The sequence below is a fragment of the Colossoma macropomum genome, unplaced genomic scaffold, assembly GCF_904425465.1.
Source record: "Colossoma macropomum unplaced genomic scaffold, Colossoma_macropomum, whole genome shotgun sequence".
NCBI classification, from domain to species: Eukaryota; Metazoa; Chordata; class Actinopteri; order Characiformes; family Serrasalmidae; genus Colossoma; species Colossoma macropomum.
Window position 1 is genome coordinate 8070001 of NW_023494807.1, and position 20263 is coordinate 8090263.

At 41.0% G+C, this 20263-nt stretch overlaps 1 protein-coding gene across 1 annotated transcript in view; it reads left to right on the top strand.

Moving 5' to 3' along the window:
- LOC118797330 (SH2B adapter protein 2) overlaps positions 1-16799 on the top strand; it is a 47492-nt gene extending 30693 nt beyond the window's left edge. Inside the window, exons 3-9 of the mRNA XM_036556659.1 lie at positions 3635-3736; positions 4612-4703; positions 6885-6985; positions 7583-7744; positions 9149-9354; positions 12268-12439; positions 16310-16799. Of these exons, the coding sequence (XP_036412552.1) occupies positions 3635-3736; positions 4612-4703; positions 6885-6985; positions 7583-7744; positions 9149-9354; positions 12268-12439; positions 16310-16620 (1146 nt within the window). The 3' untranslated portion in view covers positions 16621-16799. The remainder of the gene's footprint in view (positions 1-3634; positions 3737-4611; positions 4704-6884; positions 6986-7582; positions 7745-9148; positions 9355-12267; positions 12440-16309) is intronic.
- Positions 16800-20263: the final 3464 nt, after the last annotated feature.

Below are 20263 nucleotides of genomic sequence, written 5' to 3' on the forward strand. Positions count from 1 at the left end.
GCGCAACACACACTAACACACCACCACCACATCAGTGTTACTGCAGTGCTAAAAATGATCCACCACCCAAATAGTACCTGCTCTGTGAGGGTCCATAGGGGTCCTGACCACTGAAGAACAGGGTAAAAGGGGGCTAACAAAGTATGCAGAGAAACAGATGGACTACAGTCTGTAATTGTAGAACTACAAAGTGCACCTATATAGTAAGTGGAGCTGATGAAATGGACAATGAGCATAGAAACAAAGAGGGGGTCATAATGTTATGATGCCTGATTGATGTATGTATTAATGCTTATTTGGATTTATTCTAGTGTTTCTAAGTGCAGATAAACTCTTACTACGCAGACAAATAGCTTTAAATGATATTTTACGAGGTGGCCTGAGGCCTGTTCAGGACTGTAACTTGTCATAATTGGCTGCGTTTTGACAGTATTCCCCTGAAGTGCAGATGTACACCAGATACGTTCATCCTCATCCGCTTCATCAGCTCTGAAGCAAATCTTCAGTGCTTCTCCCGGGAGTGACCCGCTAACGGCTTCCTCTTCCTGGCCAAATGACCGGCAGATAAAACAGCAGTTCATGGTGCAGAGGAAGCAGCCGTCTTCTGGCTCTTCCTTACATGCAAAAGCCAAGTGTCAAGTGGACGTTTGGTTTGCACTAGCAAATGAAAACTGAAAGCTCAGGAGCCTAGATTAGATTCTTAAAGGGAAATCCGGCTGAACTGTACATGCTTTCTTGCTTCTTGCTTCTGTCTTCGTCTCTAAAATGCTACAATACATACTTAGTTTACAACACAATACAAAACCAGTACCTATAAAACACCACAATACAAAACACTTTGGTTCATTAGTGAACTGATACATTTTCAGGCATATTTAGCTTGTCAGCCTCATTTCTTTTGCAACAAACTAGGGGTGGGTGATATTTAAGCAATAGAACACGAGAGGGAGTGTGTTATTGCGAAATAACATCACGGCCGTGATGTTATTAGACTTTTAGTGTTTGACAGTTTCTCAGTGCAGAAAACCAGCTGGAGTGATTATAAATGCGAAGTCCATTCGTCTCCAAATGATCGATGTTCGTCTTAAATCTCTCTCTTTGTCGTTTCATTAGCTAGCTAGGCGGGATTGCACGCCAGCCTTCAGGGTTAAAGGGTGAATTAGCAGGTCTACATTAACTCCAGCATTTAAGATCATTTAGTGTTAAAACTGTGTTGAACGACCAGCAGAGCTTTATTTTACTGCAAAGGAGGATTATTTTATTTTTACCTACAGATCTAATTCTGCTGTGGAGCCGCAACAGGGCAGTAAAAGAGCCGCATGTTGCCGACCCCTGGTCTAGGCAAAGACAGCAGAGTATCTGACTCTCTGTGTGCTGAACTTCACTGTGTAGAATCCGAAGCTTTGGACTCTACTTTCGATTCCTGAATGCCTGGAATCGAGGAATCGATTCTTTTTGGGATCGACTCTGAGTCTGTGTGCTTTCTCTGCACCTGATCTGACTTACAAAAAGCTTGATATTCAGGAAGTGGCTTAAATCAAGCATGATGAAGCACAGAAACATGTACTTGGCGAGTTGAGAAACAGAGCTGTAACACCCAGGCTATGATTCTGTCTCATATCTGGAGCTGGACACAGCAGCCAGAGAGGAAGTGCTGTGTGAGGCTAAAGTGAGATTGATAGCGTGCTGACTGCAGCTTCAGCCACACTTCACAGCCCTGCAGAACACACGCATACACACTCACTCCTGCAATTACTCCGATTTGAGCTGCTAGAATATGAAAACAAATCACAGCAGTCACTCCACAGTGATTTAATCAACAGATGATTCATACATCACTCCCTCTCTCTCTCTCTCTCTCTCTCTCTCTCTCTCTCTCTCTCTCTCTCTCTTTGGACAATACTAGAGGGACAGTACAGCTATGAGAAGGTTTTATACTTCTCCCATGGCCCTCTCTCTATTACAGTATTACAGGAGGGGTGAGCGATACAGCAAATATATCACAGTACTTCAAGACATTTTCACAATACACAATATGCATCACAAAATCCATACAGTTCCATATGTCAGATTTCCATGTATGGCAGTGTATGGATTTCAAATAAGACATATATTTGCATACACCAATCAGGCATAACGTTATGACCACCTCCTTGTTTCTACGCTCATTGTCCATTTTATCAGCTCCACTTACTATATAGGTGCACTTTGTAGTTCTACAGTTACAGACTGTAGTCCATCTGTTTCTCTGCATACTTCGTTAGCCCCCTTTTACCCTGTTCTTCAGTGGTCAGGACCCCCATGGACCCTCACAGAGCAGGTACTGTTTGGTAGTGTGTTAGTGTGTGTTGCGCTGGTCTGAGTAGATCGGACACAGCAGTGCTGCTGGAGTTTTTAAACACTATGTCCGCTCACTGTCCGCTCTATTAGACACTCCTACCTCGTCAGTCCACCTTGTAGATGTAAAGTCAGAGACGATAGCTCATCTGCTGCTGCCCAGTTTGTGTTGGTCATCCTCTAGTCCTTCATCACTGGTCACAGGATGCTGCCCACAGGACGCTGTTGGCTGGATATTTTTGGTTGGTGGACTATTCTCAGTCCAGCGGTGACACTGAGGTGTTTAAAAACTCCAGTAGCACTGCTGTGTCTGATCCACTCAGACCAGCACAACACACACTAACACACCACCACCACATCAGTGTTACTGCAGTGCTGAGAATGATCCACCACCCAAATAGTACCTGCTCTGTGGTGGTCCATGGGGGTCCTGACCACTGAAGAACAGGATAAAAGGGGGCTAAAAAAGTATGCAGAGAAACAGATGAACTACAGTCTGTAACTGTAGAACTACAAAGTGCACCTATATAGTAAGTGGAGCTGATAAAATGGACAATGAGCGTAGAAACAAGGAGGTGGTCATAATGTTATGCCTGATCAGTGTATATATTTGTGTATTTTAAACTATATGTCTGTCCCTTCATGATATATGTGGCAATATATCTGATTTATGTGTAGGTAGACTTAAAATATGACAATTATACATGTTTCAGTCAAGAAGTTCACTTGTTTAGTTTTGCAGTGGAGGCTAATGTAGCTAACAAGCAATGGAAAGTTAGCGTTAGCATCATGCTAACTGCCAGTCTAAATCATTACACAGTTGCGTCAAACTGTGCCAAGTTGTTAACTAACCTCAAACAGACTTGCTTATGTGGTTTGTATGACTTTGTCAGTGGCGAACTGTGAATTGTACAGCCAGGCCTTTTAGAGTCTCAGTAAAGAGTCCATAGAGCTGCTGCTACTGTTTTACATTCCTAACAACTAACCGAAACCTGGTTAGACTACAGCTCGTTTTCACAGTCAGTGACGTATCTAGAACTTCCAGAAAGCCTAGAATCATGTTTCTTCTCATGATGGATGGTCAGCTGTAAATACTGGGTTTGTTTGAGGAGAGCTTTGGAAATAGCTAAGCTAACATGCTCACACACACCAAATCACAACATACTGTTGACTTGTTTTTATTCTAATGTTAGTGTTTTTGAATAACTGCCCAGATAAATAGCTTTACAGATTTTCTCAGATGGACAGTGCTGTGTGTGATTTTATAGCTTTAACCTTAATTGCATTTGTTTTCCAGTCCTCCAAGCCCAAGGTTAGCGTGCCTCTGTCGGCCATCGTGGAAGTGAGGACCACGATGCCTCTGGAGATGCCGGACAAAGACAATACCTTTGTGCTGAAGGTAGAGTCACTTTACTGTCTGTCTTACATATTTGTTGGTACTTGTCTTTCCTCATTTCTCATCACATTTAATTTCATAGCAGTTGGTGAATAATGCATAGTAGTTTTTGCTTCTTATGCATTAAGATTAGTAAATTAAAGGGGAATTCCCACTGATTTTTTGAAATCTTGTCGTATTTCAGTCGTTGAGATGTAAACAAAGTCTTTCAGAGTGGTTTGACGTGAAATGGCTCATTTGTAGAGAAATGTATGGACCTGAATTTGCTTTACAGTGGTGGTGATAGGAACCAGGGGTCACCATGTCTACAACATTAATATAGCTATTTTATTTACTATCCAGAACCACCAGTTAACCTACACGAGTCTTCTGAGCTTTTATATGTGATGTTGATGATGCTAAATAAGAAAAATCTGAAAAAATAAGTGACTATTTTGCCTTATAATGACCTGCATGTGTTCTTCCGCCATGAAAAGATTTTAAAACAATGTCTCAGACATCAGGCAGTGAATTCATAACCATTACATGTAGTACCTTTCTGTAAGGGAGCTTTTAGAGGTGGACATCTGGTTCCTATCACCACCACTGTGAACAATTCTTGGTACGTTTCTCAGAATGGTTTCATATAAACTCTGTTAATGTTAAAGATTTAATTACACCGACATGTGGAAACATCTGTGGAATGCCTGCTTAGACATAAGCCTGCAGTCTAAAGGGTTTATTTGCTCCCACATTAATGACATTAGTGGAACATTTGCAGCTGTCCAGTGTGGAATTAATAATCTGTGTAATTTAGCTGCTGGTAAACAGTGCCGTGATGTGGAATATTTGAGCAGGTCCCGCACACAACCGTGGCTTTGTGCTGTGTGTCGTCACAGGTGGAAAATGGCGGGGAGTACATCTTGGAGACCATCGACTCTCTGCAGAAAAACTCCTGGGTCGCCGACATCCAGGACTGCATAGACCCCGGGTAAACGAGAGATAAATATTTGCCCACGACTGAACGGAGGGAAGGAAAGAAGGCAGGGTGGGGTGGACACAGCACACAGCCATAGATCATGCAGTGTGAGGAGAGTTTGACAGCTCCTGACCACTCTGGACAGCACTGGACTGGGTTGTAGGAGGCATTTTTTTTTAGGGATTCATTGAGTTCATTGTCCAGGCTGCTACCAGATGCAATACATACAACCATTGGACAGTTTGTGTTGCAGACATCATATCTGGAAGTAGCATATATATATATATATATATATATATATATATATATATATATATATATATATATATATATATATATACTTATTTGTGCTGTATTCAGTTATATACATGTACAACCCCATTTCCAAAAAAGTTGCAATGATGTGCAAATCAGTTGAACCCTGTATTTCATTGAAAATAGTACAAAGACAACACATCAAATGTTGAAAGTGAGAAATTTTATTGTTTTTTGAAAAATATATGTCCATTTTGAATTTGAGGCCAGCAGCACGTTCCAAAAAATTTGGGACGGGTTCATGTTTACCACTGTGTTTCATCACCTCTTCTTTTAACAACACTCTGTAAGTGTTTGGGAACTGGTAATTTCATAACCCTCTAAATGTTACCAGTGGTGACAGGTCTGGACTGCAGGCAGGCCAGTTTAGCACCCAGACTCTTTTAATACAAGCAATGCTGTTGTAATACATGCAGAATATGGTTTGACACTGTCTTGCTGAAATAATCAAGGCCTTACCTGAAAAAGACGTCGCCTGGATGGCAGAATATGTCGCCAAACCATGTATATATCGTTCAGCATTAATGATGCTTTCATAGATGTGCACGTCACCCATGCCATGTGCACTAATGGACCCCTATACCATCATGAATACTTGCTTTTGAACTGTGCACTGATAAGCTGAGTGCTCTTTAGCCCGGAGGACACAGCGACCATGATTTCCAAAAAGAATTTCAAATGTTGATTCGTCAGACCACAGGACACTTTTCCACTTCACCTCTTTTTTATTTTAAATGAGCTCAGGCCCAGAGAAGGTGGCAGCATTTCTGGATCCTGCTTGTATATGGTTTCTTCTTTGCATTTAAGAGTTTAAACTTGCATTTGTGGATTCAGCGACAGTGGTTTTCAGAAGTGTTCCTGAGCCCATGCAGTGTTTTCCACTACAGAATCATGTCTGTTTTTAACACAGTGTTGCCTGAGGGCCCAAAGATCACAGGCAGCAAATACTGGTTTTTGGCCTTGTCCCTTGCATACAGAGATTTCTCCAGATTCTCTGAGTCTTTTAATGTTATTATGTACCGTAGATGATGAAAAGCAAAAGTTCTTTGCTGTTTTATGATGAGAAACGTTATTCTTGAATTGTTGCACTACTTGCCTACACAGTCTTTCACAGAGTGGTCAATCCCTCCTCATCTTTACTTCTGAAAGACTCAGTCTCCCTGAGATGCTCTTTTTATACCCAGTCATGTTATTGAGCTGTTGCCAACCAACTACCAGGTGTTTTGTTTTTAGCATTACACAACTTTACAAGTCTTTTATCGCTCTGACCCAACTTTTTTGGAATGTGTTGGTGGCATCAAATTCAAAATGGGCAAATATTTTTTAATAAATAATACAATTTCTCAGTTTCAACATTTGATTTGTTGTCTTTGTACTATTTTCAATGAAATATAGGGTTTAAAATATTTTGCACGTCATTGCATTTTGTTTTTATTTACATTTTGCACAGCGTCACAACTTTTTTGGAAATGGGGTTGTAAAAAATTCTATTGTTATGTCCATTTTACCTACTGTCCCAACTTTTTTGCAATTGAGTACAGGTCTAAAATAAAATGTGCTTGCAGACTAGCTGTCAAGAGACAAACAGAGCTCCTCATTCAGGATCCAATCAATGAGCACGTTTGATTTTTTTATACAGCCGAACATAAAAACTGAGCAGAAAGGCGGCCAAAGGTCTTTTGCCTTCAAAAGTCAGAATGCAGAGTTAAGGCAGCTGACATGATAGTTTATTTATTATTTTTATTGTAAATTCATTATTTTGGTACCTTTTGTGTAATTAGTGTAAAATTAACTAGAAACAGACTTCACATCTTTTTTATTTAATCCTAATCTGGTCTCAGTCTTGACTAGGACAGTTGCCTTGTGTCTGTATTGCAGGGACAGTGGTGATGATATTGAACTTGCCTCATGTCCACATGGCCAACCTTCCAAAGAATTCTCCATGGTGGCCTCCTGCAGTTGTGAGCTCCTGTCTGAAGGTGGGTTAACTGACTTTCTAGTACAGTTTCCAATTTAAACTTTTCGAGAAAGTAATAAAAGTAATGATTCATCCTGAAAAGCCATTGTGGTGTCAGGCTGGTCTCCGCACCACAGTAGTTCTCAGGGTTGTGAGATTGTCTCGGGATCACTAAAGTGAACTACGTTTTTCTGGGATCAAGTAATTAAAGTGGAATTTCCATGTCAAGTATAATTGAATTTTATTTAATAAATTTTATTTTTTGATGTCACATGCTAATTTTTGCTGTGTACTCCAATTAGCCATCATGAGATCTAACATCATGATAAACGTCATGACGACTAACATTAATGATAACAGAACACTTGTTTTACGGGACATAATTTTGCATTTTGTTTTGACAGCCCAAGTAGGGGTCAGCAGTACATGAGCATTAGCTAACTGCGCTACAAAGCATCCACACATGGAGTGCTAAAGAGCTGTTGGATGTCCGCAAATATTCCCATCCACTTTTAAACACATAAAAAACAAAATAGTTGTTGTTTTGTTTACTCATACCAATTGCAATTTAGAGACACTGATTCAGGATTATTATCTATTTGTTTGCTGTTCCTGTCAGGTGTACATCGGGCTCCTGAGAGGCTGTGTGCCACAGCTGCTGACCATTACAGCGCCCCCACTGTCCGCTGCAGGGAACTGCCGTTCACACAGCACCCCTCTCATGTGCCCTTAGAGCGATTCCTCCAGTCTCCAGAGGCTCAGAGTGCTAGCCCACCACCAGGTACAGCCCACACCCAAATGCATGTCTTATTCCTCATAGAAAATCAGTAGCATTTAGACAATTTATATTATCTCATTTAATCCAATACACAGTTTTTTTCAGTATTTCATGCAAACCGAGCCAAATTCCATAGGTCTTTACATTCTGCAGCAGTTCAGTTCGAATTACCCCACGTAACCCTCAGAGCCTTCTAGGCCTTAAGAGAAGACATAATGATTTCTGAGAAATTAAAATGCATGTGTGTTAATTCATTTTAATTTAATAGAATTATCATACTTGTTATGCTTTTGTAGTACTCTTCTAATGTAATTGTTAAGTTTGGATTGTAAATAAAAGGGTTAAAATCTTGAAACACTGCTAAAAATTGTCCTATCAGGGTTTTTTCTTGATATATACAGCCAAGTGAGCTCTCCCATTGGTTAGGACTTCAGGAGCTGGACTGAAGGCCTTACACATTAGATTTAACTACAAACAGAGGAATCAACCAATCACGTTTTTGATTTACAGTAGGTGGGACTAATTTTGTGAGAAAAACAATCTAGTCCATCTGGAAGTTATAGATACTTCACTGACTGTGAATATGGAGTTGTAGGCTAAACAGGTTTCAGTCAGTTGTTAGTAATTGAAAAAATCAAAATGTTGTTAGTAATTGAAAAAATGTTAATGTCTGTTTCAAGCTGCTAATAAAACATAAGGAATGTATTTTAGAATGGCTCAAAAAAAAGTTAAATATGCATTAGTTTTAGCTTAGCTCACATAATACTAGAAATCCTATAGCTAACTGAAATTAGCATTAATCAATATATTTATAGAGCTGTTAGAGCTATAGGGATCTAGCTCTAACAGTCACAGTTCACCTCTGCTAGAGACTACTATGCTTGATTATCTACTGTATGACATTGCGCATACTCTGTTAACCCTTAAATGCATATCTTGAAAGACAAAATAAGTGAAAATATCAACATATATCACAGTAAAAGTCAGTTTCATGCTATTATGGCACTTTGTGGAACCATATGTACTAGACAAAAGTGCTAAGTTGCTAATTATGCAAGAAATATACTGCAGATTGATGGAACACCTGTACATTTAAAGAAGAACAGTCACAGCTGGGTATTTTTAAAAGTGGAAACTGGTTCTGTATCAAGCAGAGGGAGAATGATGTGGACCGGTCCCTTTTAAGGGTTAATGCTGCCTCTATTTGCAGCATTCTGTGTTGTTGCTATTGGATAAGGCCCATATCTGGACCACACTCATAGGCAAACACAGACATTTTAGCAGATGGTCACATGGTGACAGTATGTATAAATCCACAATGAAAAAAACGAAAACAAATCGCACTCAGCTGTCACAGCTTCGGCCACTATGCTTCCCACAATGCTCCCTGTTTCGATCTGTGTTCAGGAGGTCCTGGCGAGCCCCCAGGGGAGACAGAGGGCGACGGCAGCCTGGTGGGTTACCCATGGTTCCACGGGACGCTGTCACGTGTGCGGGCGGCTCAGCTGGTGCTGGCTGGCGGCGCTCGAAGCCACGGCCTGTTCGTGATCCGCCAGAGTGAGACGCGGCCGGGAGAATACGTCCTCACCTTTAACTTTCAGGGCAAAGCCAAGGTGAGTCACCGATTGATACTGTACGATCTTGAAGGAGGCAACAAGGGACCCCATTTTCCAGTATTTAGTGTGTCCACTCTTTACCTTTATTACAGCTTCTACGTTTTTCAGGAGACTCACTTTCAGTTTCTCAAAGAAATCTGCAGACACACCTCCAAAGTTCAGTCTTAGAAGTTGGTTGAGGATTTTCTGAAGTAGTTAAACACATTCAGTGATGTTGAGGTCTGGACTCCGGGGTGGTCAGTCCATTGTTGTCTTCTCACTGTGGAAGGATAGACAGAAACACCTGTGGATGTTTTCAGATCTGAAGCAGCTTGATTTGCTGAAGATGAAAGCTTTAAGTGCTGTTTATCTGATGGGGACAGGTTTGGTGTCTACCAGGTCTTCCAGGTGGTTGTTAGGAGTCTCATTTTCTCTGTACCTTTTAATCACTTTTTTAACTCCAGTTTTGGGAACTCCAGTTGTTTCAGTTATTTTCTCCTTCCCTGAGCAAGTGGATTATCTTATATCTAATCTTCTCAGAGAAATTAATAACTTGTTCTTTATGGCCATTTTGATTGGAAATTAATTCTGTTTGAGGTTACTTTAGAACTTGATAGGACTTAATGCAACCGTTCAAAGATTTAGGCACAGAGCGGTTTACAGAACTTCCTAATGAAACCAGAAACCAGAATTTCCTAATTAATGATTTAATCATTGTAGCCCTAAAGTGTAGATGTTCTAGAAAGCAGTATAGACTTCTTGAAGGGTGTGGAGCACAATGCGGACCAAAAGATTAATTAACACAAGCTGTTTTTTGTTAGTTTCTTGAAGTTGATATATGTAAATGAGCTCTGTTCTGACTGGTTGTCCTGTATTTTGCTTTTTTTTTCGAAAAGCAGTTCAGGCTGAAACACATAACTTCAGTGTGAGTGGGCGGGGCCAAACTTCTGTCTGCTGAATAGCTGGATATGTGTAAATGTGCTGGTTTTTGTGACATCACAGAAATTAATTCAGAGAGGCTATTTTTGCTGTGTGGACTGGCGAGTGAAGAATATGTTGTGAAAATTTTAGCTTTTATATTATATATAAGTATATATATAACATGAAACTCTTGTAGGGAAAATTGAGTTTTCCATGATATGAGCCCTTTAAAAATATTAAGTAAAGGAAAACTTTATAAAGAGGCTACAGCTCACAAAACTGATAGCATGATAAAAAAATTTGTTCTAAGGGTTTATACAGTAATTTACTGCACCTACAGACAAATACAAGCATTTTAGTGCAAATGCAAACATGTAGTGTTGAACTGGTAAATGTTTACTGTGTCAAACTGTTTGCATCCAAGATAAAGAGGGGCACTGAGTTCATTCTGAATATACTGCCGCCTTCACCCACCACCCAGGTGCTCCGTTAGCTGTTTTCTGTGAGCATGCATCCGTACAGTGATGCTCAGCCGCTGAGATCCGGCTGAAATGTGATCTTTTCACATCCTGCTGCCTGAGATTCCGTCTTACTCCGGTGTCCCTCTCGGTATTCTGAAGGCTTCGTCCGTACTGCTGCGATGTAACACTGATTGGCAAACCTGCTCTCGTTCTGTATGTTAACTGATCTGTCTGCTTGTGGAGGTGGAATGTTCCCACCTTGCTCCTATGACCAGCACTCATGTCCTGCATTATCAGCCTTTATTTAACTTTATTTTTTCTCATTTTACATTTAGTACTGGAATATTAAACCAGGGGATAAAACAAATAAATACAGATGTGAGCAAACACAACTAAAGAACAGAGGCTGTCAGGCAGATAATCTAGTATCCAACTGGTTATAAGGCCATTTTACAAACATCAAGGGTTACATTATATTTCACACATAGCTCATACATAGCCACTTAATTACTAGCTAGTTACTCTGATAGGATAGTTTACGATCCACTTTTCCCAATATTTTGTAAAATATTCCACCCTCGGGGGTGAGGGGGGCATCCATTTTCTTGTTATGGTCTTTTTCCTGGCTGCCAATAAGCAAGTATTTGTCATTCCTACCTACTAACTGGAGTACTTTCCTAAATGGATTAAAATCACTCCACAGTTATTAACGTCTGACTGTAAAACTACGCACACTGCAGATTCATACTGGATTAAAATCGCTCCACAATTATTACCGCCAGACTATAAAACTACACACACTGCAGATTCATACTGGATTAAAATCACTCCTCAATTATTACTGTCAGACTGTAAAACTACACACACTGCAGATTCATACTGGATTAAAATCACTCCTCAATTATTACTGTCAGACTGTAAAAACTACACACACTGCAGATTCATACTGGATTAAAATCACTCCTCATTTATTACCATCAGACTGTAAAACTACACACACTGCAGATTCATACTGGATTAAAATCACTCCTCATTTATTACCATCAGACTGTAAAACTACACACACTGCAGATTCATACTGGATTAAAATCACTCCTCAATTATTACTGTCAGACTGTAAAACTACACACACTGCAGATTCATACTGGATTAAATAACTGATCTCAGTGGTAGTCATTTAAACCATGGAAATCTCTAGAAAAACCCCATCTATCCTCAATAGGACGTTATTTACTGACACATCTTCATCCATTTTCACCGACTCTGAACGTCACATAGATTCTGACCTATTTCTTTTTTTTTGCTGCTTTGTTCCTGTTTTGGTCGAATATGAAGTAACTGAAAGTAACAGTCAACATCAGCGTGTTTCGAGTATCATGTTCAGCAGCGAGTTCCTCACGCCTTCCTCGTGTGTTCCTGGAACTGATCTCTCAGTCATGTGGGAGCTTTCTTTAATTGCTCAATCCTTCTTCAGCACAGTGTAGTAAACGTGTAATTACTGTAACTAAAGTCAACCCTCACTCTCGTTTGTGTCTTTGTGTTTCGGCAGCACCTGCGCTTGTCTGTGAATGAAAACGGACAGTGCCATGTGCATCACCTCTGGTTCCAGACGGTGTGCGACATGCTGAGGCACTTCCACGCCCACCCCATCCCGCTGGAGTCCGGCGGCTCAGCTGACATCACGCTCCGCTCATACGTCCAGGTGCAGCGCAGCCCTACAGGTACTGCACACAAATAAAAAACTACTAGATCCAACTTTCTGTTCTCAAACAAACAAGCGGAAAACAAAATAGCAGTGTTTTTTGATTTTTATGTGGAAGTTATAAGTTCTCATTTTATCTGTGGTATCGATTGGCTGCTTAGGCATCACCAGTTCCTTAAATGCGCTCACAGGAGTCAAGGAGTGTCACAAGAGCATCCTGTGTGAAAGTCTTTTCATTGTAGATCCATCTTGTGCATCTTGGATATCAGACTTGCACAAACATCAATAACAAAATTACACAAAACTAATAACCAAATTTTACATTTACAACATTTGGCAGATGCTCTTATCCAGAGTGACTTACAACTTGATCATTTTACACAGGTAGGCAAAGGTAGTGTTAGGAGTCTTGCCCAAAGACTCTTATTGGTATAGTGTAGGGTTCTTGCCCAGGCGGGGATTGAACCCTAATTTACAGCATAGAAGGCAGAAGTGTTGCCCACTACACTACACCAACCAAATCAATGAATGTTTACTCCCACACACATTATCACGGGGTGTGCTGGGGCCTATCTCAGTGGTCACTGGGCAGAAGGCAGGAAACACCCTGGACAGGTCGCCAGTCCATCACAGGGCAGACAGACACATACAGTCACACACACACATAATCTTTAATATAGCAAAAATAAATGCGCCAGGTAAACCAAAACAGTGTAACACAAGCTAACTTCATTTTGGCATTGTGTAAACATCATATGTTAAAATTCTTAAATATTATATGTATACAATTATGTGTAATTTTCTGTCTAATATGTTTCCTGCTTGTTTTCTGACACTGAAAAAAGAATAATTTAATGGCTGCTTTAAGCAGGATTTAAGTAAATGAAAAGGTGGGCTCTAAAATTTGCATAATACTCTTTTTTTGTTATTGACATGCAAAGTAAAGCTTGGTAGCCTTTATAAAATCAACAGTTTTCCCTACATCAGAGGTCACATCATTAAATATCGGTGCTATTAGCAGGATTACGGATACTACTAAACCTGCAGGACCTCAGTAATGACCAATGGTACCCACAAACCGCTATATTCCTACTGCGTAGAGCACAACATGCTCCTCAGTGTCTTTTTGTCACTGTTTTTCTGCTGCGCTGCTTTTCCCATCAACCACTGAGCCCTGGCGGGAAACATACCACTGCCTCCGGTAAATGAATGGAGGGAATAAACAGAGATCGAATGAGCGATGCTGAGAGAAAGAGAGAGAGAGAGAGAGAAAGAGAGAGAGAGAGAGAGAGAGAGAGAGAAAGATAGAGAGAGAGAGAGAAAGATAGAGAGAGAGAGAGAGAGAGAGAGAGAGAGAGGGTCTGATGGGGATACAGAGAGCTGACTGGCAGGCTGCGGACTGCATTGCTGTAGTGTGTGTGTGTGTCTGTGTGTGTGTGTGATGGACGACAGAGCCTGTCCGACAGAGCACACAAGCAACAGAAACTCAGTGAACCTGTGAAAACTACCTCGCTCCATCCCTCCCTCGTTCTCTCGCTCTTTCCCTTCTCCGTGCCAGGCCAGCCACAGCAAATGAATGCTATCCATTGGGATGGGGGCGGTTTCACTGCTGCAGCCCCCTTTTTCTGCACCCTGGCCTCAGAGGCAGCATAGAGCCAGCACAGAGCCCCTCTGTTCTCTCACGGGCCTCGGCTCCGTCACACACTCACCTACAAATACCTACAAACACACATATTCAGAGGAGTGCGGTGATGCTGTTTGTAAACGTGCTTCATTAAGATGCTAGCTTTATTAAAAGGAGCATGTCAGTTAATTACTTTTTTTAATTAATTTGTTTTTGACTGCTGAAAGACACTGAACGTTAGGACGCTGAGCATGTCCTCGGCCACTCAGTTGGTCAGTGTAGCAGATGGACTGAGAATGAAGTGGAAAACAGATATAACAGGTTAGCTTACTGGTTTAGCAGATTCATACAGGCTACGAAATGCCCCTGTAATGAAGTGACTCGCTAAGACATCGACACTAAATGGGATTTATGTTCGCTTACCCAAGTTATTTTAATAGCTTGAACAAGAACTTGGCTATGGGTTCAGTAAACCAGCTAAATTACCTACTAAAATACCGCTAAACGTTTATTTAAAAATATTTACTGATTTTTGAACTTACTTCTATATCATCCCTACTGTTTAATCCTGTCTGACTCCTCTGTCTCAGTACCTGAACAGCATATCTGATCTGAGCCCTCTTTTGAGCTCAAAGTCAAAAGTGACAAGTGTTAATAGCTCCCCCTTGTGGAGAATGTTCAGACTGCTGAACCCGGCTTCATAATGAAGTGTGGACGTTTCAAACTCAAATTTTGAACTATTCACTAATTCACTGAAAGTGTAAATTTTACCCTGTTGTTATTTTTCTTTTAAGTAGTCGATGTAATAAAATAACACTTACTTTTTGTTATGTTTTAGCTACAGATGCACCAGTCATGAATTTTTATGCTCGATTTATCACAATTTCTTTACAGCTAAACTGGACAATTAGCTTTTATCTTTAACCTGATGCTCACACTGTTTGGGCTAGATGAACTCCTGAAACATGCCAGCACATTTCCAGTATTTTCTATGAGTAAAGTAACATTATTTGTTCTTTAATGGGCCAATTTGCCATTTCAGATTCTTAAGTAAAATTTCAGCTGCCTATTTAAGTAACATGAATCAAATAAAGTGCTACATCCAAAGCAAAAGTTTTGCTAACTCTTTTTAGTTTTGCTATACATCCCTGGAGCTGGAGCTACGAGGCTAATGTAAGCTTCGTAATGGAAACTAACCCTAACCCCGCAAATTAGTAGGGATGTAAAAATACAACGTACTGTTTTGTGTTGTATTGTGTCGCAGCGTATGGTATGGTATCGTGTCGTTGTATCATGCTTAGCATCCCTGCTGGAAAAAGAGCACAGACCAGCTTGCATTCCATGCTGGTCTATGCTGGTTTATGCTAGTCCAGTGCAGGTGTGGTGCTGGTTTAGCATACTAGCATCCAAAACTCAACATATGTTGGTTTTACTGGTGGTCGGCATAATAACTTCCATTGCTGCTATCCAGCATACCAGTTTAAAAACACAACATATCCTGGTTTTGCTGGTGACTAGGCCTGCTGGTCTATGCTGGTTTTTCTAGCTGGGATGTTAGCCTGTAGCCACTGTGTGGGCTTGGTGCTAACATATTAGCTTGTTTCTAGAGCATTAAATTGGGACACTATTTAACATTTGTTTCACATATGTTACTATTATAATGTTGAATGTTTCTAATAGACTTAACATCAGGCACATATTGCCACTGTATTGTATTGAATAAGAAATTTTGTGAATTCTTACACTCCTACAGATTAGCATTGCGCTAACTGCCAACTTCATGCCTAAATTATCACACTTAAACTGTCTTAAACTGCAATGATTTATTAAGTAATCTCAAACAGACTTACTTAAGTGGCTTCTGACGCTCTATGACCTACTGTTACCTATAAAGAAGGTCAAAAGTACATTAGCTCAATTAAAAACAGTAGTAGGCATCTTGAAGCCTGAATTTTGTCTCCACTTTTATCCATTTTTTAGATAACAGTGTGTCATACAGTGTCAGGAACCACATAAGCAAGTCTATTTGAGATTGTTTAACAGCTCGACACAGTTTGAGGCGAGTGTGTGATGATGTAGACATGCAGTTTGCTCAATTTGTGGGGCTTCCATTACTTATTAGCCAAATTAACCTCATAACCTGAAAAAACAGCAAACTGCAGGCACCAGACTTCTCTTGGCTGATTGACTACATTTGGCATTAGAAGGGAAATTTATGTAAATCTGACTTTTCACTGATTATTTACTGTTTTCACTTCATTGCAGATGTTCCCCATGTTCCCGCTCCCCCACGTGAGGCACCCAGCTGCCGGACAGAAGCCACCCAGCTGAACCACCACCACCTCCCCAGCGTCCCGCAGCCTCCAGCGGCCCCCTCATCCGACGGCCCGCTCTCCTCCAGCTCCTCTTCCTCCCCCACGGCTCAGCCGCCAGGAGGCCTGGGTGGAGGCCTCCACAGCCGGAGCAACAGCGCAGAGAGGCTGCTGGAGCCCCCTGCTGGCGGCACAGAGGAGTACCACGATGGTGAAGGCGCACGGAGGACAAGAGCTGTGGAGAACCAGTACTCTTTCTACTGAAAGGTCCAGCAGCCCTGGACTCTTGCAGTGGTGGTCCAGAAGAACCCCTGCCCTTCATATTTTGTTGTTTTCCCTGCTCCCACCACACCTGATCCAACTAATCAGCTCATAGGGATGCAAAATATCTGACCTCACAGCAGTTTGATGCAATTCTGATTCTTCAGGAACCGTTAAGAAATCTCAATGGTACGATTCAGATTTTTTTTAAACACTTGGAGGAACTGTTAATACAGAAGTGCAATATACACAATAAAAAACAATACCAAAGATTTTTTTTTGGTTTTATATTTTTGAAAACAACCTGAAAATTGTATTTTGGGAAAAAAAAAAATGAGTGCATACTTTATAGAATGTATTACAATTCATGATAAAATATTCCAAAATCATTTCACTTGAGTTATCACCTTCGCTTTTACACTGCTGGCTAAATAACAAGCCATTCCTGAGCTGATAGTAGGTTTGTTAGAGCAGGTAAAACAATAAAATGTGCCGAACAGGGGTTTTCCAGGACCACGATTGGTGAGCATTACCCTACAGAGAGGATGTATCCAAATTTCATACAAGGATACATGCGCTTCTTCAGGAATTTGGTTGTTCTTTGTAGACTATTTTTATTTAAATAAGATTTCCTACGCAACAGTTTTTCAAATTACACAAATTCCTGAAAGCAAAGGGAAAAGGTCCCTCCACCACCAAGGACCCTGCAGCTTGGCTTCAAGGACTCACTGCATACTTTTCTATCTGTTTTCTTCATTCATCTGCGAAGTTAGGACGATCCCGCTCTGCGGCGTTTTGATACGGAGCTTTTCCTTTCCGGAGAGGAAGCTGTCGCAGCGAGACATCTGACAGTGCTTAACCTTCATCAAGCCGTTTCCTGCAGATGCCCCCTCGCTCGACCTTTTTCTCCCACCCCCGCCGTCCTCAGGCCCTGCTAACTGATCAAAAAAGTTAAAAGCTCCCCAGCCGAATTGATTTCCCCCCGAGTGTCTCCACTTATGTGTATGAAGCTGTTGATAGAACGTCCCACACACACACACACCGTCTCTTGGGCTTTGTGGAGATGGCTTCCCACAAGTTGAACGTGGCAGCTCTGGCTAGCGACAGCCGGGGTGAACAGGGTCAGTTCTCTAGAAGCGAATGGTTGCAATTAACTAAGCCAACAAAGAGTGCTTGGCTCGTTTTTGGGCGGCGGGTACAATGCACTACGGATCAGCTCCTGTACATCAGCCACACTTTATTGCACTATATCAGCAAACAGAAACTCTACGTCACATTTCTTAGCAAGTAAAGTAATGTGCTGGTACATCGTTGTCCATGCATTCACAAGCCTGACCGTTCACAACTATACTCAATGTTCATATCAAGAATCCTAGCAGTCCACTTATCCACATTAAAGGAATACTTCAGCGCAAAGTCAAGCTTACACAGTTTTCTCCTTAACCCAGATGTAGATAATTAGCCAAGACCAATTAGCTCCTTTAGTTTTGCAGTGAAGCAGTGAGGCTAATGTAACTAACAAGTAGTAGATGCTTATGCTCCACTTAGCTGAAGCTCATAACTCCCACCTCCAGCTAGGAAAAATCAGACAATGCCCCTTAACTAGGAATTCCTACTCGGAAGGTGAGGATGGTGTTCTGAACTCCGAGCTCGGCGTATGACATTAAATCAAAACGGCTTCTCACACTCAGCAGTAATAAAGACCCAGTTATCTACCTTTGTGTGATATTTGTTATAGATCAGTTAAAATACAGATATAGTAATTGGTTAAATTGATAACATTGACTATAAAGTTCCCTGTTTTGGAGTTATCACTCATATCACTCATGGTAGCTGGCTAGCATGTCGCTAACATCAAAGACATTTTAGTTTTCCCACTTCCACACACGTGAAGGTCGAACGTAGCATTTTACCATGCTAATTAGCATAGCTAAACCATCACACTTGCCTCAAACCACCTCACATTGCATAATAATCGTGAGTAGACTTGATTATGTTTGTTTCTCTTTTCTTTAAATTCTCCCCAATTTAGTCATTGCTAATTCTGCTTGCTAGCAAGGTCTCCCCCATCACCAAGATTTGAACTGCTGCTAATGCAGTGTCATTGGGCAGCTCAACACACTTGGAGGGGAGCACTATGGTAGCTAACAGACGCCCGCGTTAGTTAGCTAGTATCGTCCTGAGTGAGGTGGGGGAGGGAGGACCATTTGTGGCCTCCCAGGCACAAACAACTGTAGCAACACCAGAATCAAACTTGCGCTCTCCTGATGAGAGGGCTAACGCCAGAGAACATGTAGGGAGGAGAATGACCACTACGCAGTGTCTTCCGGTTTTCTCAAACGCTAGAGGGCGCTCCCGAGTGAGTCCAAAATGAATGGGCTAAGATGGAGCATTTGAGTAAAATCATAGTCTATAAATACTTATACATTTTTTAATGTAAAAGAATACATTTGTTTCCTAAACACTGAATGGCATAAAACATTTTAACACCACTGTTGTATTTTAAGAGCTTTTAAACTCGATTTTTAGGAGTTTAAAATGGCGCCTCATGTATGTTCATGACATCTGTGAGCGCGGACAGCAGTAATGTTAGCGCTCTGCTACCCAAAACTCGTTTGCTGTCGAAAAAAGGAAATACATAGGTAAGTTTTCTTTGCCTTTTTAGTGAAATACATCCTTCTATTTTCTAAAATTACATTAAAGTTTTGGTGCAAATGAGCTCCATTTACTCCCATTCATTGAGGACTCGCTCGCGGGCGCCCTCTGCTGTTTGGCAGGCCTGTGTTTGATATAACGGAGGGAATAAGAAGTGGCCAGCTGTATCACAGGGCTGAGCTCCAGTTCACTCTAATATTATGGATTTATATATATATATAAAATTTATATGTAATTTATGAATTTATCACGTTTGCTCCCTCTTCACTCACTGTTTTCGAGCTAAACGATATAGGGTGAATAAAAAGACATGGCTAGTAGGTCGCTAACATTTATTATGGAAAAACGCTGAGCGACTCGTTGTGGTGCTTAAAGAAGCTGAACATTGTTGAGACCCGCTGACGACACTGGTGTGCACCTTTATTAAAAACAATGGCTTTCAATTTTTTGACACTGCATGTCTGGAGTGCGGTGGCTTTAAAGGGGAATTCCACTAATTTTTCAAAATTCCCCCATAATTTAGTGTGTGTTTGGGATGTAAACAGTCATTCAGAGTGGTTTGGTGTGAAACAGTTGATTGCAGAGCCTCAGATTTCTTAACAGTGGTGGTGATAGGAACCAGGGGTCGCCATGACTACAACACCAATATAGCCATTTTATTTACTATCCAAAACCACCAGTGACCCTACATGAGTCCTCTGAGTATATGGAATGTTGATAAGGGTAAAAAATGTAAACATATGAAAAATATATGTGAAAAAATGTTTTATTTGGGGACTATTTTGCCTCACAACACATTGCATGTATCCCTCCACCAGGAATAGCTTTTTTGGCCAAGAGCTTATCTCAAAACAGTCGTAAAACAATGTCTCAGATATCAGGCAGCATATTCATAACCATTTCATCTAATAAGATCTGTAATGTCGCTTTTTGAGCCATGAAACTCTTCAGACGTCTGGTTCCTATCACCACCACTGTGAACAATTCAGAC